General features: G+C 41.2%; 1 protein-coding gene across 1 annotated transcript in view; it reads left to right on the top strand.

The window, feature by feature from the left end:
• LOC132393305 (immunoglobulin superfamily member 3-like) overlaps nucleotides 1-27,403 on the top strand; it is a 57,773-nt gene that overhangs the window by 20,327 nt on the left and 10,043 nt on the right. The window contains exons 2-8 of the mRNA XM_059968355.1: nucleotides 7,182-7,559; nucleotides 12,555-12,962; nucleotides 15,382-15,762; nucleotides 17,291-17,695; nucleotides 19,048-19,449; nucleotides 20,204-20,614; nucleotides 21,285-21,698. Coding sequence (XP_059824338.1) covers nucleotides 7,182-7,559; nucleotides 12,555-12,962; nucleotides 15,382-15,762; nucleotides 17,291-17,695; nucleotides 19,048-19,449; nucleotides 20,204-20,614; nucleotides 21,285-21,698 — 2,799 coding nt within the window. The remainder of the gene's footprint in view (nucleotides 1-7,181; nucleotides 7,560-12,554; nucleotides 12,963-15,381; nucleotides 15,763-17,290; nucleotides 17,696-19,047; nucleotides 19,450-20,203; nucleotides 20,615-21,284; nucleotides 21,699-27,403) is intronic.

Here is a 27,403-nt window from a genome sequence, read left to right on the forward strand (position 1 = left end):
AACAGCTCCATAGTTCCACACCATAGTTACTTTAACGTCAATACTCTCCATGAAAGCTGCTTTCAAACTGTTGTAAGCTTTTCTCAACATGAAAGAGTTTGATTTATGAATTTTTGCTCAAATGCCATTGATTCTTTGAGAAGTGAGCCTTTGATTTACAAATCTATTTTTCACTATAGCAAATACTGCGCCATTCTCTGCCCAAGGCAATGCTCTATACCAAAATATCCCTGATGTGTTCTGTTCAGCCTTATTGATTTACAGAATTCCACTTAGGGGAACGTTTTCCAGGAATGCACCATTTAACTTGAGAAATGGCGGTACACCATGCTATTGTGCCAGTGCTTCTAGTTTGATAGTTAAACCATCCTGCCTTCTGGTGTTCTGTTACCGCAGTTGAAAGCAAAGTTTGTGCTAAGAATTATGAGTGCTTATTGAGCATATAATGATAATGTATGGATACTGACCCATCAGCCTGTCAGGTTGTACTAACTCTGTTGAACATTCTCAGTTAAGCTACATTTTTAAAGTATGTTTTAACAGTTTCTGGTTTCCAGAATTACATCCATACCCTTTGGTTATGAACACTCTGCCACTGGGAGCAATTAAAGCCTATGAAAGCTTTGAACATCAAAATTAAATGTTCCTATAACTGTCTCTCGTCTGTTACAAATGCCGAAACTGCTGTAAGCATTTTCCAAGACTTGCCAGCCATCCTGCATTAGATATTCAAAGTCTTAGTGGGGGACCAGCCAAATATTTTTATAAATGCTTAACATAACTTCCTTGATGGCTGGGTGGAGATACATCTTTACCAAAGGAGGTGTAAGGTGCTCCTTCCCTTCACCAGCCTGCAGTTTACCTTTGGACAAGGTGTAGCACCTGCTTAGCCCCTCGCTCAGGATGAAGGGAAGCTATGGAAGCAGGACAGGATGTTTGCATGAGCAGCTGGTCATATCATATAGTGGTTATGTGACCACTGATGCCAGGCACACTGTTGCTAAAGAGTATTGATAATGGTCGACATTGCCCATCTTGTAAAGATACTGCCCAGAAGAAGGAAATGGCAAGCCAGTTCTGTAGAAAAATTTGCCAAGAACAATCATGGTCAAGATAGCATATAGAAAACAAATATTTAAAGAACAAATGATTTTTATGTCTTTCCATTTACCTCCTCCTTTTGTCCTACCATCTTCACAGTTTTGTGTAACATTCCAGAAGTCTCTGTTCCTGTGCCCCATTTGAAATTGTACAGTTTGATCTACACACAGTGGCCACTTTATCTTGTGCCTCCTGTAGCTAATAAAGTGGCCATTGAGTGTGTGTTTATGGTCTTCTGCTGCACCTGGAGGTTCAATGTGTTGTCAATTCAGAGATGGTCTTCTGCACACCACTGTGGGAGTTATCAGAATTACTGCCAACTTCCTGTCAGTTTCTACCAGTCTGGCCATTCTCCTCTGGCCTCTTTCATTAACAGGTCATTTTCACCCACAGAACTGCTGCTGTTTTTAGAATTTCCACACCATTGTCTGAAAACTCTAGAGAATGTTATGTGTGAAAATCTCAGGAGATCAGCGTTTTCTGAGATACTCCAAACCTCCCTGTCTGGTGCGAACATTCATCTTACAGTAAAAGTCTCCAGATCACATTTCATCCCCATTCTGATGTTTGGTTTGAGCAACAACTGAATCTCTTGACCATGTCTGAATGCTTTTGCATTGAGTTGTTGCCACATGATTGGCTAATTAGATATTTGCATTAATGAGCAGGTGTACATGTGTACCTAATAAAGTGACACAGTGTATATTGCTTCTCCTTATTCTTCCTATCAAAATTGATCATGCCACCTACTGTACTTCTGTGTTGAAATTAATCTATAATTTCTCCTATGTTTCCATGAAATATTTTGATGTCCAACTCACTGTTGAGGAGATCTGCAGACGTTGAAATTATGCTCAAGACTATGCCATTAGGTTATCAAAAGGATGTTTTAGATGGTCAATCAATCAGCCTGAATATTTAGAATAGGAGATTATTCTAATTGGGAAGGAGCTGCACAAATGTCAGTGAAGACAATTTGATCCTTCAAAGATCGATGGGGAAAATATAACATACCAGCGTGGATAAAATCCCTCTACTTGTTGAACTAGTACCTGAGAAGGATTCGGTCATTTGGGTGGTAGAGTCCTTCAGGTTCCACGTGGTGCTTGGTGTTATTGTTTATTCAGAAAGAATTGCGTTAACCAGGAAGGCAGCAAGTGGAACATTGGGGTGAAAGGTCACGGATGAGGAGCAGACTATGGTGAGTGAGATTGGCGAACAAGTGTATCAGGTACATACACTTTGGTATGGAGTCATAGTTTGTTGTCATTAAAATTTAAAATTCTCCCTCCCTCCTGCCTCCTGTGTCATCTTAGTATACAACTCTTTGAAATCAAGGTGGGAAAGAAGTTGTGAGGAGAGCACAGAAGGGTACACAAGGGGATATAGGCAGGTTAAGTGGGAGGGACAAATTTAGTAAATGAGGTATAATAGTGGTGAATTTGAAGGTTATCCGTGTTGGTAGAAAGTATTGAGGAGCACTGTTCACTGCAGCTGCACATTGGGTTTAGCTGACCTTGCACAGAAAGTTAGCAGGTTACCACAATTAGGACGGATAGGGTCACATTGGCTTTTGTTACAAGCGGAATGGAGTATAAACCTAGGGAAATCCTACTGCCACTGAACAGCAGATTGACAAGACCACATCTGACCTTTTGTTCTGGTCTCTCTGGTTAAACAGAATTTAAAGGCTGTACGGAGAAAGAGTTGTCACGCACAGAAAGGTTGAGCAGCATGGATGTGTACTCATCAGTTTAGAAGAATGAGAGCTAATAATGAGAAGTACAAGATTCTGAAAGGTGCTGATGTGACAGATACTGATTGGATGCTCCTATCATTGGTGTATTGGGAGCTCCATTTCAGAATGAAGAGTCACCACTTAAGACAGATAAGGAAGATTTTATTTTTCTCCAAGGCTTGTAAGTCTTTGGAAACCCTTCCTTGAGAGCTGAGGTAGCAGAGTTGCTGAAATATATTTCAAGACTGAGACTGGCAGATCTTTCAACACGGGGGAGCCAAGGATTATTAGGAACTGGCAGGAAGGTATTGCTGAAATCAAGATCGTAACAGCTATGGTAATATTAATTGGCAAAGCAGGCTAAAGGAACATATGGTCGACACATGTTCCCGTTTCTTATAAGGGTATTATTTAAGATCGCTAATCCACAATGTATAAAGTAAATTTACCAGAGAGCAGAAGAGGGAGCTCAGAGGAATGAACATCCCCCTGTAGCAAATGAACCTTATCAATCAAACATCCCAGAAGTGAACTCAGAAAAAGGTGAGCAACCGGCTCAATGAGCTCATAATGATGAGGCTCATAATAACTTAGAGTACCAGTGGGATGCTAGCGCCAATCTAATTGACTGGGTTTCTAACGCTGTTCATTTATTAAATATCAAAGGAGTTTATATAAATTATTCTCCTCAGTCTTCATCAAATGCATTTGACACGCAGCAATTCAGTTAAAATTGATAGCCTAACACTCCTGAAAAATTTCTGTGTTATTCACATTGCCAGATTGGTTTTGAAAATCTTGGGATTGGCTTGGGTTCTTTCTTTTAAGCATGGAGTTGTATTACTGGGTGCTTTTAGTTGTACCATTCTCCCTTTGTACAAAAGGACCAAAGATATTTAGCTTTTATTGACAGTTCGGAGGAGAAGGGGTGGTGAGGTCCTCTTTGAGAATCAGTGCTTGAGAGTAAACCTGTGCAATTGCAGGGCATCAACCAGAATGTGCCCAAGGTTAGATGGTGGCACATCTGACCTTCCTCTGCCACGGGCCGTGGTACTGAGGCCAGCGGTGGAGCTCTCAATCTAGCTGAGGCAGGGGTCTGTATCTTCATGTTAGACTTGGCTGGTATGTTAACTCTGACACCATTTATGTGCTTGATAAAATGTATGTAGATGTTTTTTCATTCTTTATTTAATTAATTTTGTTGATTTTATGTCAGCTATATTTGTTTTAATATACACATTTTAGTTTCAAAACTTTATATGCTTGTTAAATTACTTAATTCTATATAATTATCTCTTGATGAACAGCAATTGAATGTCAGCAATGATCGACAGAATTTAGCCTCCCAATGTGGCCTCCTCTATATCAGACATAACATAAATTGGGGGACAACTTTGTTGAGCACCTTTGCTCCATCCACAACAAGGAGGATTTCCCAGTGGCCAAACATTTTAATTCCAATCCCCTTTTCCATTGCAACATGCCAGCCCATGGCATCCAGTACTACCACAACGAGGCCAATCTCAAGATGGAAGAGCAACACCTTATATTCTATCTGGATAGCCTCCAATCTGATGGCATGAACATTGCTTTTGCTAACTTCTGGCAACACACACAAAATGCTGGTGGAACGCAGCAGGCCAGGTAGCATCCACAGGGAGAAGCATAGTCAACATTTCGGGCCGAGACCCAAAACGTCGACAGTGCTTCTCCCTATAGATGCTGTCTGGCCTGCTGTGTTCCACCAGCATTTTGTGTGTGTGTTGCTTGAATCTCTAGCATCTGCAGATTTCCTTGTTTTTGCTAACTTCTAGTAGTTTTCCCCCAACCCCTCCCATTCCCCACTCTGGCTTCCCCCTTACCTCTTTTCTAATTCTCATCTGCCTATCACCTCCTGCTGGTGCCTCTTCTCTGTCCCTTTCTCCCACTCTCGTCTCCTATTAGATTTCTTCTTCAGCCCTTTACCCTTTCCACCTATCACCTCCTAGCTTCTCATTTCATTCCACTCCCCCATCCACCTGACCATCCATCACCACTTAGCTGGTATTCCTCCCCACTCCCTCTAACCTTTTTATTTTGGCTTTCACCCCTCACTTTCCAGTCCTGACGAAAGGGTCTCAGCCAAAAACGTCAACTGTTTATTCCTTTCCATTGATGATACCTGACCTACTGAGTTCTTCCAACATTTTGCATCTGTTGTTCTGGATTTCCAGCATCTGCAGAATCTCTTGCGTTAATGACAGACAGAACTTTGCTTCAATTTCTGTAAGATGTAGTTAGTGCAGTTATTCATTAAGCTGACAGTTGCTGGAATGGGAAGTGGTTTCTAAGTGTACCACTCAAAAGGCAGATCAGATGCTAAACCTCAGCTGCAAGATTTCAGCAACCTCGCCTCCGCCTGAGATCAGTAGACCATTGAGTAAAGTACAATGCTTAACCTCAGACCCATCAATGTCAATTAATTCTAAATAATTCAACTTTAATTTCACTTAGTAAATGCTATCATTTACCTATACATGATGCTTCTGTGTGCATGATGTTTATCCAGAAAATCTGTTTCAAGGAAGGAAACATCAGGGCTATATATGAATAAAAGTACATTTGACGTTTTGCTACCGTACTTTAAATGATACTGATTATTGCCAAGTTTTAATTACAGTCTATCCCTGAATGTTGTGATATAACTTTCCATTATTTTCTTCTCTTTGTAAATTTTTGACCTCAGCAATATAAGCATTTAAGATTTGTCTGTCACTTCAGTCAATGTGTGTTAGCTTCTTGACGGCTACTTCCTCTCCTAAGCTTAATTAATGTGTCAGTCAGCCTGCTCTTGTGACAGGAAATTCCAGTTTCAGCACATCTTACACACAATAGGCCAATGAGTTGTCTCACCCTGATCTACTCAGTAAGAGTCCTTAGTAAGCCCTGAATCAGCCAGCTGGCCTGTTTAGTCACAAACCACAAGATATGCTCAGTGTCATGTCTGCAGTTTTCAACAACTGGTTGACAAAATTCCCTTCTGTGATTTTTTTTGCACATCAGTTAAAACACTTCACAAGATGCTGGAGGAACTCAGCAGGCCAGTGGCATCTAAAGAAAAGAGTAAATAGCTGATGTTTCAGGCTGAGGCCAATTTTTAACAGCCATTGGTCAATTTTCCAATACACAAATTGAAAGATTGTTATTACAGCGTATGATGAAATCGTACAAGTGCATTAAGTGCAGCACAAAAGAGGTCTGTTCACTTCATCAATCTGAGCAGGACTTTTGAAGAGAATCCCAAATACTTTTTTTCCCCCTTATCATTCTTATATCACCATAATTCTTAATCTATAATGTACTTATCGAATTCCCTTTCAACAAGTACTGTTGAATCATTATTCACTACCTTGTGCAGTTGGTTGTAAAACCTGATCACTTGTAACGCAAGATATTTTTCTTCGTGTAGTCAGTGGTTCTTTTACCTGTATCCTTGTTTACCACCCCTTCAATTTCTCTGTATTTTCATCATGTAAGACTTCTCCCATATTTCTCCAAAGTCTTGAACAAACTCAATTTCTCAAGTCCACTCAAATAGTAAAATTATTTGTCACCATATACTAATGCTTAAAAATAGCTGTTATAAAATAAGAACTTTTCACTCCAGTTTAAGTTAATCTTTGTTGGATGCTCAACAATACCACTGCACAGGTGCATATTTAGTGTTCAGCTATAAAATCAATTGTGCACATTCAAGAGTCTACAGATGCTAGAAATCTGGATCAAAACAGGGAAGGTGGAGAAAATCCAAACAACACACACACAAAGTGCTGAGGAACTCAACAGGCCAAGCAGCATCCATGGGCCGAGACGTCGACTGTGCTTTTTTCCATGGATGCTGCCTGGCCTGCTGAGTTCCTCCAGCATTTTGTGTGTGTTGTTTGGATTTCCAGTATCTGCAGATTCTCTCCTGCAGGTGAAAGAGCTTGGTGTATCAGGCAACACCTGTGGGGGGAAATGGGCTGTTGACATTTTGGGTTGAGACCCTTCATCAGGACTGGAAGTAGAAAGCCGGTATAAAAAAGAAGCAGGAAGGGCTGGAGCAAGAGCTGGTTGGTCGGGGGGTGAGGGGGGGAGATAATACTCATGTGAGGGGCTGGGGTCAGAGAGGTTATTCCTGATTGTTTGAACCTGAGTTCATTTAATTGTTTCAGAATTTATTCAAAGGAATAATTATATCAAACTGTATTGGGTAATTCATTCTCTGGCTTATTAGAATAAAATTCTACTTGTTTTTGAAAGATTTTGTCAAAACTTTGAGAAGAAATTAGCTGCGTTACCTCTCATTTATTTCTTGGTACAGATCTGGGCACTGCTCAAAGGCTGGTGAAATTACAGGAAGGACCCCTAATTCGAGCTGAAGGACATCACATAACGATTCAGTGCAATGTGAGCGGAATGCAGCGGTCTCAAGAGCAGAACTTCGAGTGGTCTATCACCCTTCCAAATAGACCTAAATTTCAAATCCAGATTATCAGCACTCAGGATCCCGACTTCCCTTATGCCATGTATAAAGACAGAGTGGTGGCTAAGGAGATCTACGTAGAGAAAATTGGAATTGACTCTGCGCAGTTACACATAACAAATCTGCAGAAAACTGATGAAGGAGAGTACATGTGTTACACTCCCAACACCGACAGTATTTACTGGGGAACCTATAGTGCATTAATGAATTTGACAGGTGAGTTCTACTTTTTCTCCAGCTGTACTATAAATAACCATCCCATTCAGCAAGACAGTTGCATCCAATTAAAGATGCATCAACGTACAACTGAAATAAAAGAAATCCAAATTTTAGCACATCATAACAAATCCTATTTTAATGCAAATAATACGGGGTTATAACCATCGTTTTAAGCACTAATTGCAATTCACTCCATGAAGTGTTTTCATGTACAGAATTAAAAAAGCATAAAATCCAATATTTCATAATGAAATTAAATGGAAAAGGCTGAAGAACATTCAGCAGGCCAGGCAGCATCTGCGAATGTGCTTATAATCTGTAAATCAGAACTTTTAAATCAGAGCTTCATAACGAGGCACAATTTATTATTACAAAAACTGTCAGCATGTTAAAGTGCAACGCTGGGTAATTCTATTAAATGTTTTAAATCCCATTAAGCAAGAAGCAATACATCATGTAAAATGCAGGTCAGTTGCTAATAAGGAAGTATGATTTATTGATGAGTTCTGAGGAAATGTAGAAAAAACAAGCACATTCACTGATCACTAAATCAAATAAGTAGACATCTCAAGCAAAATAAGAATGGGATTATCCTTTGTTGTTGAATGCAGCTCTCCTTGTCCCAGGGAGTGATGGTAAAGGCCACAGTAGGATTAAGCCCCAGGGATAGTAGACTAGAAAGACCATTGCGTGAGGCAACATCTACCTGCACCTCACCATCAAGCCTGCAGATAAGGGGGGTGCTGTTGTGGTCCGGCAGACTGACTGACCCCTATTCTGTTGAGGCCAGGTGACAACTGTCAGACACCTAGTCTTATTACCCCTTGAACAGGACCCCACTAAGGAGCACCAGGCCACTGTGCTCCACACCATCACTGACCTCACTACTCTGGTGATCTCCCATCCACTGCCAGAGACCTCACCCTGCATCTCCTGTTTCAACCTCCTACTCAAGATCCACAAACCTGCCTGCTTGTTCCTGCCCACCAAACTTAGATCTGCAGACCTTGACTCTGTTTTATCCCCCCTGGTTCTGTCCTTTCCTACCTACAACCATGACATTTCACATGCTCTTGATCTTTGTAATGATTTCAAGTTCTTTGGCCCCGATCATCTTATTTTCACTATGAATGCCCAGTCCCTATACACCTCCATTCCCTCTTCAGGAAGGCCTCAAAGATTTCTGTTTCTTTCTGGACACCAGGCCCAAAGAGTTGCCCTTGACCACCACTCTCTTCTGTCTGGTAGAACTCCCAATAATTTCTCCTTCGGCTCCTCCCGCCTCCTTCAAACGAAAAGTGTAGCCGTGGGTACCTGCAGGGGTCGCAGCCATACCTGCCTTTTTGGCAGCTTCATGGAGCAGTCTATGTTCCAAGCCTACACTGGTATCGCTCTGCACCTTTTCCTGTGCTACATCAATGACTGCATTGGTGCTGCTTCCTGCACCCATGCAGAGCTCATTGACTTCAACAATTTGGCCTCCAACTTCCACCTTGCCCTCAAATTTACCTGCTCCATTTCTGACATCTCTCCCCTTTCTCAATTTCCCTCTGTTTGTCTCTGGAGATAGCTTATCTACTGATATCTTTTATAATCCCACTGACTGTCACAGCTACCTTGACGATACCTCTTCCCACCCTGGTTCTTGTAAAAATGCCACCCGTTCTTTCAATTCCTCCATCTCTGCCGCATCTGCTCTCAGGATGAGGCTTTCCATTCCGGAATGAAGGAGATGGCCTCCTTCTTCAAAGAAAGGGGCTTCCCTTCTTCCAGCATCAACACTGCCCCCAACTGCATCTCTTCCACTTCACGCACATCTACCCTCACCCCATCGTCCCACCACCCCACCAGGGATTGGGTTCCTCTTGTCCTCACCTACCACCCCACCCCCTTGGCATCCAGCACATAATTCTCCATAACATCCGCCATCTCTAATGAGATCCCACTATAATGGCATCTTTCCTTCACCATTCCCCTCCCTTCTGCTTTCCACTGTGATCACTCCCTACGTGACTCCCTCATCCACTCATCCCTCCCCACTGATCTCCCTCCTGGCACTTATCCTTGCAAGTGGAACAAGAGCTACACCTGTCCATACATGACCTCGCTTGCTACCATTCAGCGTCCCGGGTGAGGCAACACTTCACCTGTGAGTCTGTTGGGGTCATCCACTGTATCCAGTTCTCCCAGTGTGGCCTCCTGTATATCAGTGATCCCTGACGTAGACTGGGAGACCGCTTCACCAAGCAGTACACTGTGTCCACCAGAAAAAGCAAGATTTCCCAGTGGCCGCCCATTTTAATTCCATTTCTTATTCCCATTCTGAAATGTCAGTCCATGGCCTCCTCTACTGCCATGATCAGGCCACACTCAGGTTTGAGGAGCAACATGTTATAATCCGTCTGTACAGCCTCCAACCTGATGGCGTGAACATTGATTTCTGGAACTTCCAGTAATGCCCCCCCCCCTTTATCATTCCCTAGTCTCCATTCCTATTCCTATCTCCTTACCATCACCTCCCTCTGGTGCTCCTCCCCTTCCCTTTCTTCCGTGGCCTTCAGTCCTCTTTTATCAGATTCCCTTTTCTCCAGCCCTTTAGCTCTTTCACCATTTGACTTCCCAGCTCTTTACTTCAGCCATCCCCTCTCCCAGTTTCACCTATCGCCTACTACCTTGTATTTCTTCCTCTCCTCCCCCCCCCCCCCACCTTCTAACTCTGTCTCTTCATCTTTTTTTCTCCAGTCCTGATGAAGGGTCTCGGCCTGAAGCGTTGACTGTTTACTCTTTTCCATAGATGCTGCCTGGCCTGCTGAGTTCCTCCAGCATTCTGTGTGTGTTGCTTGGATTTCCAGCATCTGCAGATTTTCTCTTGCTTGTGATCTACAAGCACCATCCCATTTTATTTTGTAAGTCTGAAAAATGATCAGTGTTAGGGTTGGGCATGCTCTACATTTTGAAATACTGACTGTGGTCCTCCATGTACTGACTAAATGTTTCATGCTGACTTGGGGCCACATCAATAATGTCAGTCATCGATGACACTTCTGTAATGTTTCCCCACCAATATGCACTTCATGAAGAGGCAGTTCATCATTTTTATTTTCTTTTTTCTGGATTCTGGGTGTTGTCCCTGCCTATTTCACCAGTTTGTCCCTATCCTCATCCTTGATCAAATGTTTTGTGTTATTGATATGGAGTATAACTGCAAAATTCTAGTTTTTATTTATATTAGTTAAACCCAAGGCCAGGTGATTATACATACCAATGAAACAATGGTTCCAACTATGAATGCTGGGAGAGCAAAGACCTATGACCCTCCATTCTGAAAAGCAGCATTTGACTTCTACTTTCTGTTTTTTTTTACAGCTTACTCAATTTTATATCCATGTAACTGCTTCCCTTTAAATCTTATTTGTGAGACTTTAATAAATGCTTTTAGAAACTCCATTTACACAAGGTCAGCCACACTATCCGTACCACACTTTTGTCCAAAGATTTGAAGTCAAGTGCAATCTTCTGTTAAGAATCCATTCTGGATTTTATTTTTAACCCAATTGCTTCCAACATCTTGAAGTTTATCCACCACTAACATTAGGCTGGTCAGCTTCTAATGCATTGATTCTTTTTGTTTAGGAACAGAGTAATAGTGCTTGCAATTCACCAGTTCTTTGGCATCAGTCCCTATTTTAGAACTGCTATATTTTCTGTATCGGGGTTTCCAGCCTGGGGTCCATGAACCCCCTCGGTTAATACTAGGGGTCTATGGAATTTAAAAAAGGTTGGGAAATCTTGATCTATAAAATTGTTGGTAGATATTCTGCAATCTTCATCCTTCACTTCTATTTTCTAACTGGTTAGGAGACTTACTGACCGCTGCTTGCCCACCGCCCTAACCCTCATGCATATTCTGTCTGGTAGTCTATATCCAAATGGCATGAACGTTGAAGTTGCCAAATTCTGGTAAACATTCCTCCCCCACCGCCACATTCATTATCTCTCTTCTCTGGATCTATCCAGTTCTTTTTACACCCAGTCTCCAAATCACCCTGTTACTTTCCTTTCTATCACCAACTCTATCTACCTGTCACTCACACACTCCTCCCACAGGGTCCCCTTCCCCTCACTATTCCTATATGAACACCACACCTACCTAGTTTGACTCCCTGCTGCACCTTCCTTTCTCACTAGATTCCGTCATCTGAAGCCCTTTCCTGCCTCTGGTTAACTCTTTCCCAGCCTCAGGCATTATTTCCACTCTTTCCTTCTCCATCTACCTATCATCCTTCCTTATCTGATACCACCTATCACTTGCCAGCTCTTGCTCCACCTCTTCATACTGACTATCTCCCCTCTTTCAGTCCAGATGCAGAGCCTTGACTTACAATATCAGCTGTCTATTCTCCCTCCCCACCCACAGGCACCCAGAAGCCGCTTGACTTGCTTAGTTCCTCCAGCGATTTCTTTGTTGCTGAGGTCTTTTGGTTTCCTTGTTCCCAGGTTGGAGTGGAAGTTGTCTGAAATGGCCACACCAAATGCTGTGTGCCTGAATTTAATGGGAATTGTAAGAAATTGTTTGCAGTTAAAAGCATTATCAGAATCCTGAGTACGTTGCCATAGGTTTCCTGAAACATTTATTAGTAGTTCAGTGGATCTGCTTCAGGTCAAGAAAATTGGTGTGAGCTGGTTTTTCTTCCTGAATGGCATTAGTGGAAAAGTTAGCTCAACAGCATTGGTATAATATTCAACCATAGTTGAACTTTTGCCACACACACTTTCCCATCATCTCCCCACTCGCACACATTCTGAATCCTCAGAATTCCAAGGGTAGGATTCATGTCTCAATTTAGGATGTTACAAAATGGAAAAACTGGCTGGTTTATCAATGCCTCTAAGTGAGAGAGAGAAGATTGTGGAACTGTTGAATTATTGTATGTGAACTTTGTCTTCTCTGTGTGGAGTCTGCAAACAATGCTAAAATGTGAATTTTTATAGTTATCCCAGACACGCTCAGTGCAACATTGGTACCTGAAGTTATAAATAAAGTAGAAGGTGATCCTCTGGAACTGGTCTGTGAAGTATCTAAAGAAACAACGGTCCACACACATGTGTCTGTCACATGGTACCTACAAAAAGATGGTCAGAATATCAGAGTTATCTCTCTGACAAGAGATTTAATTCTAAGTGCTGGAGAACTATATAAGCAAAGATGGGCACTGGGAGATGTACAACTGGACAAGGTCGGGGCCACTTCGTACAGGCTCACTATCCACAAGCTACAGAAGTCTGAGCAGGGGCAGTTTTACTGCCACACTACAGAGTGGATCCAAGACCCAGACAAGTCCTGGCAGGAACTGACTGAAGTACAAACCAAAAGTACCACAGTGAATGTTAAAAGCATGGGTAAGGATAATTTCCTTTTACAACAACAGTTTTGTGAAGTGATAGATGTGTGGTTAAGCTCTTTGCGGTACATGATGATGTTCCAATATGATCTCAGCATGGTAAAATCATACTGTGAAAGACTTTATGACTACCAGGTCTCAGTTCATTTTCAGTTATTAACTTCAAAATTCATCACTGGAAGAAAATTTTGACACCAGGATGAAAATCTGTGAGCAGTTCAAGCTCAGGCCATATAAGGAAAGCAATTATGTTTCTTATAAATCTAGCAATAGGGTTATTAGTAGATTCTGGTGAGATACCAGCACCGCTGATCCCTCTAATGGGGACCGCACTCACTACAGGGCAAGAGGTCAGGTTTGGCTGCAGGATTTAAGGTCCAGATTTAAGCTACACCAGCTTAAATTGCATCTGGAGGTTGGTACAACATTTATAAACCCTGTTTGAGCTTCCTAACCTTCCTGCACCAAGAATTGGATCTCCCCCCTGCACTACCACCCCTGAACCCGCCTCCCCCCAACTACTATCTCCTAATTTCTCTCATTCCTTCTTATTTGTTCTATTTCTTCCAAGACCCTCCACTTGATGTTTCTCCCTTTTATGTTTTTTTTTGGAGAGGATGTTCATCTCAAAAGCGATTCCTATTGAATTTGTAGCTACCCAAGAGGAAACTGGTCTTACTTTATTGTTTCCTACCTACCCACAAAGCTGGATTCTGGAAATAAAAGGAAACCCTCTGGCTGTTCGACTATAATATTTGAACAGAGCTAAAGGCATCAGGGATCAATTATGTACAGCCTTGCATACTGATTCATAATGGTAGTCCATTATGAAGTGGTTAGCAACTCAAGAAACGCACTCATAGAGTGTTTTTCAGATCAGACCCTTGGATTATATATGATATGATGCTTCACCAATCCTTGGATATCTTTGAGGATTTACAGAAGAGAGTCTTGGTGCATAGTTTTACTAACCTCATTAGTACCTGATTATTTATACTGAACCTGTCCTGCAGTTCTTACACCAAATCTCCATCAGCTTTTTCCAACAAATGTTCTTTTTTCAAATAACATGAATCAGAAATTTGTTATTTGAAAATATGAATTGGTCACCTGGACAGGCAGCCACACTTATCAGTTCAATCAAAGCTTTCCCCTTTGATCTTTTGCTAAATTACAACAAAGCAGGTCATAAATAAGAATGTAGATATGTTATTTCTATTGGATGTCATTCTGGAGACCAGCAAAAGCAGCCATGAGCAGTTACGTTGAAGACTGTGTTGACATCATTAACTATATTTTTATATTTATTTATTTAACTACATTCTAAACGTTTCCTATTGTTCCCTGCTTGTGGCTGAATTGCTCCTTTGGATAGCAACCAGCGACCAGCTTGCAGTGACTCTGACTAATAATGGGAGTGGCTGAAGATCATAAGGAGCAACAATACATCAGACAGGTTAATTATAGAGGAAGTGGTCTTGGATGTAGATTTTCTGTTGAAGTTAGAAACAATGACCTTTGATGAAACACAAGTATTATATTAATGGAGTGTGATTCACTGCTATTAAACCTCAGCAGACTTCAGCTGCTGCTGTGATCAGTTTCATCTTCAATGGTACTTTCTAGTTTAACCAGAAGGAGTATGCTGAATTTTTAAAGTACTATAACGTTTAAGCTCCAGGCTATGCCTTTCAAAAGTAAGCTTTATATACGCACTTGTTAACTCAGATTGGATAGCTGCCAATATTGAGCTGCTGATGGTCTTTAAATTTTGATGGGAGAGATGACAGAAAATTGTAATGTTTAAAATTTGCACCCATTCCTTCCTTGCCTTTTTGATCCCTAAATCTGTCTCCAAGTTCTGTTCTCCCCCTCTATGATTAAAATATGCTGCTTATATTACCTCACTATTTCTAGTCAAACAATGATGAGTAATGGATTAATTTGAATTTATCTGTGGACTTCAAGTGACTGAAATGCAACAGAACTTATTTATAAAGAGGCATCTGTATGAGCTAAGAAGGGTCCCTGTGGACCCAGTAAAGTTTTATATACCTCAATAGTCTCCATTATTCCTTCTACTAAAACCAAACCAGAATGCTTCAAGGAGTGCAGGTAAATGGGATTATTATTGTCAGTGCTTGATAGCTGGCATGGAGATGATGCGCCAAAAGGGCCTGTATCTGACCCTTTTGCACATCGTGGGCTACAAATAGTCCTGTTCTTTCTGGTCCATGGAACACCATAAGCCATGACTCTGAATATTTGCGTTGGTTACATTTGGACCCATTTTCACCATACTCAGATTTGGCAGTGAAATGTTAGTCTTCCATTAAACTAAAGTTATGGCAAATTTACTCAGTTTACTTTTGGCCACATTCAATATACTAACCCGCATTCGTTTAATTTCCTTGCAGGTAAAGAGTTTATTGCTCAGATTAAGGCTGCCAATGCCAATATTAATGTAGGAGGCTCACTGGAGATAGCCTGTACAGTTGAAGCTCAGAATATTGCACAGCGTTTCTTCTCAGTGACCTGGTTCTTCAACAATAATGAGATAGTTCGTATTGGACCAAATGCAGTTCTGACTTTTCATGGAGAATATGGAACGAGAGAAAATTCTGGAACGGTAGCTGTCAGAAAGAAAACTGAAGGGGAATACATTCTGAAACTTTATCAGGTTCAAGTGGATGACGGTGGGAAATATCACTGCCTGGTGGAGGAGAGCGAGGCAGCTGCAACAGGAGCATTCTCTTCCAACAAGACGGAAGAGATTGAAATCACTGTTCAACGGCCAGGTACGAAGCATGAAAATTAACATCTCTTTTTTTTATTTTTGTAGTAATTAGGATACAGTATAGGAAAAAACACATTTTGATCCTAATAAGATCTCCAGTCAATGACCATATACAAGCAATGGGTTATGCATCTATCTTGCCCAATGAGGCAAAATGAAAAATTGCTCAATGTCCTTGGGTTATCACAGCTGATGATTTGACAAGGTTAGAGATAAGGGTCTACTGAAAAAAGCCTTAAAATTAGACTTAATTCACTCAAAGCTCATTTGGGAGTGTTTGATAGCATTTGAAGTTTTCTTAATGTATTTACCATGACACAAATGTAAAGGAGAATGAAATGACTGGATTTGATGCAGCACAAAAAACACAATAAGAGAAAGAAAACAGTAACAAAAACATAATTAATAGAAATTAATAGCTTATATATAGATTAATTGTATGTCCATAAAGAGACACGGGTACAGCAGTGTCTGCACATGAGGGGACTCTGACAGGAAATGATGAAATAGTGGTGGTGGGAGTGCGGTGGGCTGGGTTAGTGGGTGGAGGTGCTGATCAGCCTTACTGCATGGGAAAGTAATTGTTTTTCTGTCTGCTGTTCTTAGCGTGGATGCTACATTGCCTTCTCCCTGATGGGAGTGGATAAATAGTCCTTAAGCAGGGTGCATGGAATCCTTCATGACATTACTGGCCCTTTTCTGGCACCCTTCTGCATATATGTCCTTTGGTGGGTAGGCTGGTGACGGTTTTGATTACTCGACTAGAGCCTTCCTGTCCACTGCAGTACGGTTTCCATGCCATACTGTGATGCAGCATGCTAGGATGCTCTCTACTGTACACCTGTAGAAGGTCATGATTATTGATGTGCACAGTCCAGCTCTCTTCAGCCTCCTCAGAAAACAGAGGCAGTTGATGGGCTTTCTTGATTGCATTCTGGGACCATGAGAGATTGGTGGACATGTATAAAATAATTTTTACTTTCTCTCACTTTGAGAAGTACAAACTACTAAAGATAAATTGCTGCTGCTCTCCTTTAATAAACCAGCGGCTTGTCGCGACAGGGGTTGTGACAACTATTATGCAAATGTAAAGGGGTCCAACAGGGAGAGACCAACATCTACTCAGTGCTACCAGGCTTTAATGCAGACTGTGGAAATAAAGTTACACTTTTGGTAATCTTTAGAACTTCAAAGTTGTAATGTACAGTATAACAACATCTTGCGTTCTCTGGTAGACAGTGAAATGCTCATAATTCAACAATGGGAGAGATACCTGATGTCTTCTTTACTGTTGTTCTTATTCCTCTTTCACCTATTTATTGAACTGTTATTCAATATCTGAGTAACAGTAAGAGAGACAGAAATGTATATGTTTTATTATAAGTAGGATGTTGGAAGATGTATCAGTGGTAAAGTAAGTAATATTTTGATCTTTATGTTATAATTTTCAATAAAATCTTGGAATTTGTTTTACTCTATCATTGTCTGAAGTACTGCAAACATTAACAGCGTCTTCTGTTACTTCACAGAAGCCAATCTTAATGTGATGATCACCAGTAATGCCATTGATATTTTGGAAGGTGGCTTTCTTCAGTTTACCTGCAATATTCATTCAGAAGCAGCTGGCCATGGCCAGCTCTCTATTGTTTGGCAGTTCAAAAACAAACAGAACGTAAAGAATGACATAATCGAAATGAACAGGAATGGTGTTCAAGTTGCAGCTGAGCCCTATCGTGAGCGCCTCATTCATGGTGATATCAGGATGGCAAGAGTGAAATCGGATGTTTTCACTTTGGGAATTTATAATGCACGCACTTCGGATGAAGGACTGTATTCTTGCAAAGTTACGGAGTGGGAAATAAAGTCTGACCAAAACTGGCGTTTAATTGGAGAGTACGAAAGCAGTGATAAGGCAGTGACTATTAAATCTCTGAGTAAGCAATTCCATATCACATATCTATGATAGTTGATTATAACAAAATGAATTGCTGGGCTTTCAGCTGGGCCTAGAATGTTTTTTTTTAATTGGGTAAGTCTTGTAGGTGACTGAGGCAGACCATGGTACATTGAAAAATAAGAATTTCTCTAGCTTTGGGGAATCAGATTAAATAATTGATTATTGGTAGAAAATGAACGATTCCCTTTTTAACACGGAAAAAAATCCTTATTAGGCTTTATGTGTATTTTATCAGGTAATTTCTCAGTTAAGGAAGTGAAAGTTTGTTGGGGTGAAATCGCAGAATTCATTGGATTAAACAATTGGTTCCCTGCAAGCTCCCTCCCCCCACTGGGGCACAACCCACTGAATACGCTAGGCAGATTGTTGCCACAGTCAAAATCTCTTCAGTGTTTTTTTTTGGAAGGGTTGTTCTCAAAGCTTCAGTCATGGCATTTGTTGAGTTCCCAGCATTAGCTGAGCACCAGGGGCATTGTCATGTTTTCCTGGCAGAGGTAGTGGGACCTCTCCTCACTGGCCAGGTACAATGGCTTGCTGCTTCAGCAAGTTCTGAACCAAGGAAACCAATGTCATGGTATCTTAAACAGTTATTGTCCACTTTGGAAACACCTGCTTTATTTTGGACCAATTCAGTTCAGGATTCACTACGTGTTTTCACTAATGCTGGCTTTTATAACAAGAGGAATTGAATATAGGGGTAAAGAGGTCCTTCTGCAGCTGTACAGGGCCCTGGTGAGACCCCACCTGGAGTATTGTGTGCAGTTTTGGTCTCTAAATTTGAGGAAGGACATTCTTGCTATTGAGGGAGTGCAGCGTAGGTTCACAAGGTTAATTCCCAGAATGGCAGGACTGTCATATGTTGAAAGATTGGAGCGACTGGGCTTGTATACACTGGAATTTAGAAGGATGAGAGGGGATCTGATTGAAACATATAAGATTATTAAGGGATTGGACACAATGGAGGGAGGAAGTATGTTCCCGCTGATGGGTGAGTCCAGAACTAGAGGCCACAGTTTAAGAATAAGGGGTAGGCCATTTAGAACAGAGATGCGGAAAAACTTTTTCACCCAGAGAGTGGTGGATATGTGGAATGCTCTGCACCAGAAGGCAGTGGAGGCCAAATCTCTGGATGCATTCAAGAGAGAGTTAGATAGAGCTCTTATAGATAGCGGGGTCAGTGGATATGGGGAGAGGGCAGGAACGGGGTACTGATTGTGTATGATCAGCCATGATCACAGTGAATGGCGGTGCTGGCTAGAAGGGCTGAATGGCCTATATTGTCTGTCATTTTCAACATCTCCATTGATTTATCTTTTTTAATGTTTACAGGTAGCAACTTTAAAGTTACTGCCGTGACCCGCACACCAACTGCAGTATATAACGGTACATTTGAACTTCAGTGTATAATTCGGCCTTTAGATCTCAGTCACCTGCCAACCACCATATCCTGGAAATTCCAACCTACTCATTCGAATGACAGCTACCACCTTGTTACTTTCAACCGTGACACTGCGATTATGTGGGGAGAGGAGGGAGTGAATTTCAAAGGGAAAATGATAGTAACGAAAACAGAATCCAATTCTGTCCGGTTGCGTGTCTCCAGAGCCAGCAAGCTGGAAGCTGGGAAGTTTTTATGTACTGCAGAATTATGGCAAAGGACCCATGCAGATCAATGGGTCATGAAAGCTAGTGCAACGTCAAACATCCTGCAAGTGAAGGTTAAACCCCCAGGTAAGATAATGGTTGTTTTCAGTCTTTACATGTTCATAGTCTAGCTTACTATTTATTGCAAGTAACAGAAATAGAATTTGAAGATTATACTGTATAATGATACTGCACAGTGTGAGCCCCCGTCACCCCTACTGGCGCACAGGTTGCGGACAACTGCTCAGCAGAGTGCTCTGTTCTGGGCCAGTCTTTCAAGTGATGCCTAGTGGTAGCCCATCTTCAACGATCCTTCCTTTTCCAGGGAGGATGTCGCTAGAGCTTCTGTAGATGTTTATGTAGCTCTGGGTTTTTATGGGGTGGGATTGTTCCTCCCATGGCCAACCCTCCTCCTTTGGCAGTCGGGCTTGGGACCATCTGTGGCAGAGTTGCATGGTGTGAACAGGATTGATAATTCCAGATCAGTGCAATAGATGACAAAACTCTCTGTGATCTGCATTAAGGTCCAGTTTGCCAGGTTTTTTCATATTTGGTTCTTTCTTTATAATCTAATGATTTCAACTGCAATGATTAGAATGGTCCCTATCATTGAATCATCAGCAAAGCAGAATAACTAGCTTCCCGTCTCCTCTGTTATTGCCAATCGTGATTAGTCTTTGCCCTAGGTTTATACCCTGATAAGTTGAAAACTTATTGTTGCTCTTCTCTGCTATGCAACTAGAACAATATGAATTTATTTTATTGTGATTTGCCATGAGCTAAAATGGTGCAAAGAAATATAAAGAAATTTATATTGATACAGTATTTTCTATTTTTGTAGTAAGCCTCTTGCAACTTGAGAAGGAAGTTGCAACCATACAAAAGAGGATTAGTGACATCACTGAACTCGATTGTAGAATTTTTGCTCGAACGCAGAATGATTCTGAGTTCTCCGTTACCTGGTTCTTCAGTAAGTCACGGGGAGAAAAAGAGGAAGCTCTTCTGAACATTAATCGCAATAATATCATTCAGTACTATGGCGAGTTGCATACCAATGATGAAAAGAGGATGAAATTCCGGATTGAGAAGCCTTCAAATGATCTTTACCAACTAATTATAGAGAAAACTGATGTAACCGATCAAGGGAATTACTATTGCAATGTTACAGAATGGCTTTTGGATCCCAACTATATTTGGTATCAAGTGGGGGAGGCTGCATCCGCATTAATGTATGTTCAAATACATACACCAGGTAAGCAAGTTTTTATAAAATTTCTCTTGGCTTGAACTAATGCCCCTGATTTTAAGACTACGCATGGTTTCTGTCCCTCTAACTAGGAGAAAATTGTACTCCTGACCTCAGAGGAGAAAAATATAACACAAGTTCAAGAGGAATGATCCTTTATCTTTAGTGATTCTCATGGTTAATGCTGGACTGGTCGGGAAAGTACTAGGTTTCTGACTTAAAGCCCGGGAAATCATAGCAGTGTTCTTTTCAACTGGCTTTCTAAGATAAACCCAAGTGATCAGAAATTTCCTTTTTATGTAGAAGTTAATAATTTTCCTAATTGGATGAGTTGCCAATTGAAGTGTTGTCAGTAGATGCCATGGCAGTGTTTTAGAGGCATATGAATGTGCAGGGAATGGAATGGTATGAACTATGTGTAGGCAGATGGGGTTAGTTTAATTTGGCATCATATTTGGCACAGACATCATGGGCTGAATGGTCTGTTCCTGTGCTGTACTATTCTATTTTCTATGTAAGTATTTTCGAAGCTGTTCTTGTAGTTGAACCCTGAAGATAATTGTGTTTTAACTTAGTCTGTTTATATTCTCCTTAAATTTAACCCCAACATGCAGTGTAGTTTCTATTACTGCAAGTCAAGCTTCACTGCTTTTTTTGTCTTTTGTTGGTTTTGCAGATGCAAATCTACAGGTTTTTGATGAAAACAAAACTGTGTCGATCACTGAGGGTGTTGTTTTTGAACTGGGATGCTATATTGTCAATCAGACACAGGCACATTCACAGTTTTCAGTTACGTGGTATTTCCAAAATGAGAATGATTTAAAGCCCTCACTGAAGATGCTCCTGCAAGCTGATCGCAATAACATCCTTCAGTACCACGACAGCTTGCAGACAGACTTTCAGAGGTTAAAATTCCAAAGTGCAAAGGTTTCCAACAAAAACTACAAGCTGATCATATGGAATACAGCAGCCAGTGACAGTGGTGTTTACTTTTGCGAAGTGGAAGAATGGATCCTAAGTCCCCAGAATCAATGGGTTTCTCAAGGAAGTGATCAGTCTGGAAAAACAACCCTTCACATCCTAACATCAGGTAACAAGTGCAACTATTTTAACAGATCCAATAGTTTTTCCTTCTTCATTATTCTCCCCCTTTTTTTGGTTCTGCTTGTGGAGATATCTCACCACATCTAAAAGAGTTCCATCTGAATTGTTTTCACACTTTCCCAGTTATAGTGAAGGATCTTTGACTTGGGAAAAATAACTTTCTCTTTCCACAGATGATGTCTGACTACCTAATGTTTCCAACATTTTGTATTTCAGTTTGGATTTCCAGCGATTGCAAATGTTTGCTTTGGATCTATCTTCATCTACATTTGACATCCGAGTTAAAAGAACTTTAGTTCTTTCTGTAAATACAATTAAGTTCTATTGAAGTATTTAATTGTCCATGAAGTACTTTGGCAAATTGTAAAGCCGCTGAGAGCTTTGCAGATGCATTTCTTCCTTTCTTTTCATTGTCCTTGCCATTGCAACAGGATCATCAAACACCATAGTTTTTCCTCTCCAACTCTCTTATTTAATCTCATCTTTCAAAAGCTTTTGAATTTTAGCTGAACATGGAATAAATTAAGGTATGCTTTGGATGAGCAAAAGTTTTCTTAGAATAATTTTAGTTTCTTAGATTCAAAATCCTTATATATATTTGAAAAACAGATGTTTCCTTTAGCATTCAAAAGCACAGAAGTGGGCCATTTGACACAGCTAGTCAATGTTGGGGATTTACCAGTTGGACTTACATATAGAGCGCAAAATGTAATCTAAGTTTCAATATGTGTTTAGCATAACTTCTCTATTTATGTCTCCGTAGAAGTAAATAAATACATAAGCTTAGTTCACTTTTTGACAAGATTATGACTTGAGCATTTGTATTGCAAAATCTCCTAGTCCTTCCACAAATAATCAGTCATCTCCCTTCAGGAGGAAATGAAAATGAATCATATATGGGTGGCAGAGCAATGGAGGGCTATGGTCTAGGTACAGGTCGATGCGACTAGGCAGATTAAATGGGTCAGCATGGACTAGATGGGCCAAAAGGACTGTTTTTGCTCTGTACTTTTCTATGACTATGTGTAGAAATTCACTTGTGCCAATTATATGCCTACTTTACAAGATGGTTTATATCCTGCTGCATTCCCCTCACTTGAGACCTAGCTCAATAGCATTGTGTCATCACTGAACTTAACAATTATATTGATAACTCCAAAGTCAAAACACTCACTGTCTTGTCTTTCTCTACCCTTTACTGTTTATCTATTTGCTTCACATCCCCCTAATTCCACATGCACTACTCTTTTAGTTTCAATGTTGGAACCATTTCAGAAGCTATTGAAGATCTAGATAACATACAACGATGGTGTTAGCCTTCTCTTCTACATTTTCAGTGAATCCATTGAGGTAGAATCTAATTCTGTGCTGTGACATTAGCACTGACAGGTGAGTCCTGGGCTGGAAGTCCTGCTCCTGCTCACTTAAGGAAGGTGAAGCATCTTCCATAGCCTCTGCTTTCCAGGTGTAGTCATTGCGACAGGACCACTGTTTAGCTTGACATGCAGGAGGTTACTCGTGTATAGCCCCTCCTACACTACTGTGCTCATAGCAACGCCTTCACATGGTGTCCCTGTTCTTACCTATGTCATGGCATGACAGAGTGTCCAGCAGTATAACTGGCTGGGCTCCTGAGCCTCGGTTGGCAGCCAGCCTAAGAGAAGGACAGCTATTGATTCCAAACCCGGGTAGGTTGGACTGGTTTCCCTTGCCAGGCAGTCTGTCTAGGAGAAGGAAAACTCCGATACTCGACCTACAGCCTTGTGGTCGTCGCAGTCACCGCAGCTCGCTGTGCCATTGTGGAATGTGCCCCAGCCTAAGAAGCAGAATTGGTCCACGCACACCGATCCTCACTATAAACCCGCGCGATGCATGCAGGAAGAAAAGTCCTACAGCGACGGAGTTTTCCCTCCTGATCCTGCTTGCAAAGAATCAGCCATCATCGTTCTTTCACCTCAATGTTCTTCCAAAGAGATTCCATGACTTTGCCTATCACTGAAATTAAACTAATAGGACTATTGTTGCCGGGACATTCTCTACTTCCCTTTTCAAATATCACATTAGTCGAGCTAGCACTTAGGTCCTCTTTTTTAAACTAATGGTTATATTTGCATAATCATGTCTCTGGTTGACGTTTCGGGCCGAGACCCAGGACTTGGCCTGAAACGTCGACAGTGCTTCTCCTTATAGATGCTGCCTGGCCTGCTGTGTTCCACCAGCATTTTGTGTTTGTTGAAGAAAAGGTCTTATTGGTATTGCAACTTTATTTATTGATGTTGGAGAACCTTCCATTGTTAGAATTTTTATCTGTTGACAATTTAATCCCTGCTGTTGTTTTGTCATCCTAATTGATTTTTTAAAAATTCTCTCCTGATGTTTTGTCATGCCCTCCCCTGCTGCTCATGTATATAATTTGACTCTTTCCATCTGCTAATTTATTTCCTCTTGCATCTTTGTTCATCAGTGGTGCTTCATTAAAATGTAGTTTCTTCTTGTTTTTTTCCAAGCAGTGTATATTTTCCTGGACTAATTTAAATACTCCCCATTGTTGTGCTATCTTGTTCTTTGCTAATAATATTTTACATGTTTACGACTTGGTTCTATTCTTATCCCCTCGGCATTGTGTATTCTCCAGTCTTTATCTTGCCTATGTCCTCCATAATTATCTTAAAGAGCTTATAATGTCACTATTGCTTAAATCACAAACAAGAGAAAATCTGCAAATGCTGGAAATTCAAGTTAAGGTTTTAAAAAATGGGGGTAGGGGAGAGAGAAACACAGCATGATAGGGTGAAACCTGACGGGGGAGAGATTACCTGCTGTTTCTCTTTTTCCCCCACACCCCCCACCTTTTTTAATCTACTCCTCCGCTTTTCCTCTCCAGTCCTGCCGAAGGGCTTTTTGCCCGAAACGTCGACTGTACTTTTTTCTGTAGATGCTGCCATTTTGTGTGTGTTGCTATTGCTGAAATGTTTACTTACTTTTACTTCTGTTTTCTCCTCATTCTGTATGGCGTGATCCAAGAGTGAATCATTCAGAATTCTTACATTAAAAATTTTTTTTAAATACTGATAATATTCATCAAGACAAGGGACATCTGTGTAGAAATGAAAATAGAATCAATATTCCAGTCAAGACCTTTCATCACATCAGGAGAGGGTTAGAAAACAAGGCTTTAGGATGAAGACAGAGGAAAGCATATAAAGGAAGGTCTGTGATAGCAAAGATATAAAGTTACTAGTGGGGTGATTGCACGAGTTGGAAGAGTGTTGGTCTTCTGGTGAAAAGGAGCCCTATAACTATTGTAGGAACTTGATTTCCCCTGCCGAGCTCTTTGGCCAGTGCTTCTAACAATTAATTTCAGGTAGCTGAAATCTCTTGCAATTATTCTAGTTTTCTTTTTAATCATCTTTTCTAATTTATTTACAGACTGAAAATACATCAAATACTAGATTAACTTTTATTAGTGAGGTAGCTATGTTCAAGATCCAAGATTGGTTAATGTAATTTCCTGTACATGTGTTAAAGGAGAATGAAATAATTGTTACTCTGGACCCTGTGTGGCACAAAAAAAACACACACACAAAAGATGAGGAACACAATAATAATTAAAAATACAATAAATAGGACTTCCGGTGAGGCATGAGGCAAGATGGCAGCACAGCGCTGAGTGTGGACATATTACCCTCCTTTTCACGTTCTTTAGGGCTCATAGACGATCTTATTCCAAGTTTGAGTTGTAGAAAGATCTAAGTAAAGACATGACCTCAATAAAAGATCCAAATTCATCCAAGAAACAAGATACCAGCAGACGACACCAAGCTAGCAATTCATCCGAGGAAATAGCTATGCTAATTTTGCAAACAATGACAACGGAGATGGAATCGCTGCAAGAAACGGGAGCCCACGTGCTAAAGGAGTCGCTGGAAAAGGCTCTCGACCCCATACAGAAGCATATGACAGAGAATGGCAACATTCTCCGGTCGTTAAAGGAGGACATTCGTGCTAAAAAATTTAGCCAACATTCAGGTTAGCTTACACAAGAATGAGAAAGGTATTAGCTCCTGTCTCGCAGAGGTGACTAAGATACAGAAGAAGTTAAACAACTTGGAGGATAGATCCAGGAGAAACAATGTGCGGCTGGTCAACCTACCGACAGGCGCTGAGGACAACGATCCGAGAGGCTACCTCCAGGAGATGCTCCCTAATTGGATTCCAGCACTCAAGAACTCCCACAGCACTCCATTGGAGATCCATAGAGCACATAGGATCTTTTCCAACAACACCTCAAGACCATGGTTTTTATGCTTCTACGGTACACTGACCGGCAGGCTATCCTGGAGGGCACGAGGAAAGCCAAACCTACTCTCCCTGATGGCACCCAGCTGCAGTTCTTCGCCAACTACAGCCCCGGAATGATGCAGGAACGGCAGGGATACGAGGAGTTTGCGATAAGCTTCGGCAGAAGGGGATCGACTTGTTCCTCTTATATCCAGCGATTTTGAGAGTGAATATCAAGGGAATGAAGATGTCGTTTAACTCGGCAGAGGAAGCAAAAGAAGCCCTGAAATCATCGGTGCTAGGCGATAAGGAAGAAGACCCTGGGCAAAGTCCACAGTCCCCTCAGGAGGAGACGGAACTGCATTAAGAGCTTGGACCAGCCTGTATGCGCAATCTAACAGGCACGGGCAAGTTAGCACCCTAGGTGTAGAGTTTTCTGGTTATTCTTTTATTGGAAAGTCATTCAATGCTCTTTTGTATTCAGATAATTATAGGGTCAGTTTGTTTCTGAGTATTGCAGGTCAGAGTTTTAAAGCAATGGCTCAGTTAACTTGTTAGTACAAGGATAACATAGTAATGTGATATAAGTCCATCTAGAATATATTTTTTATCTTTTACTTTCTAAGGTGATATTCAACACACCCAAATGTCATACTTCATCAAGAAGGAAGCTGAAAAACAGCAGTTTGTTCTGAATAACTTTAGTTGTACTTGTTCATTTTGGGTTATGTCTCCAGGAGACTTGTTTACACTCTTAGATGCCAGATAAGACGTCCCTAGCGTCATCACTAAGCGATGGTCTATTAAAGCAGCAGTCTCCTGCAGAGAGCTGTTGGGGTCCTGATTATGTGTTATGCTGTAGCGGTGTGCTACACGCAGCGCTAAAATTACGACACGGAGTCGGTAACTGCAGTCGAAGGAAAAACTTTATTCGAAATCCTCAGCCTCACTTTTAAGCCTCTCTCGACCTGTCCCCCGTGGCACAGAGGCTCCAAAGCTCTGTGCTCGCAAACCCCCGTAGGCTATCTAATTGTGAGCCGGTTCGGATGTGCCAGGAAATGGGTCGCCACAATGCTATATTTGAGGCAGGAATGGTTTTAATTATATGGGTTAATGGGTTTTTTTTCTTGTCTCTTTGATATGATTGTCTATGAGAACCGATTTATTTTTCTGATGTGTTGGTGCTTGAGGGGGGCGGTTAATATTCAGTGTCTGACATTGCTAAGTGACACTCACAGATGTTACAAAGTAAAGGGTTGAATGGGAGGGGTGATGGAAAGGGGGGTGGGAAGGGGGTAACTCAAGGGCTCCACCACCAACTTACAATAACAGATCCAGGGGAAGGTGAACAACACAGATAAATGAGAAAATCCTACTATTGGTTCATTTAATGTTAGAGGACTAAGCTCT

This window comes from Hypanus sabinus, chromosome 4, assembly GCF_030144855.1.
Source record: "Hypanus sabinus isolate sHypSab1 chromosome 4, sHypSab1.hap1, whole genome shotgun sequence".
In the NCBI taxonomy this organism is placed as follows: domain Eukaryota; kingdom Metazoa; phylum Chordata; class Chondrichthyes; order Myliobatiformes; family Dasyatidae; genus Hypanus; species Hypanus sabinus.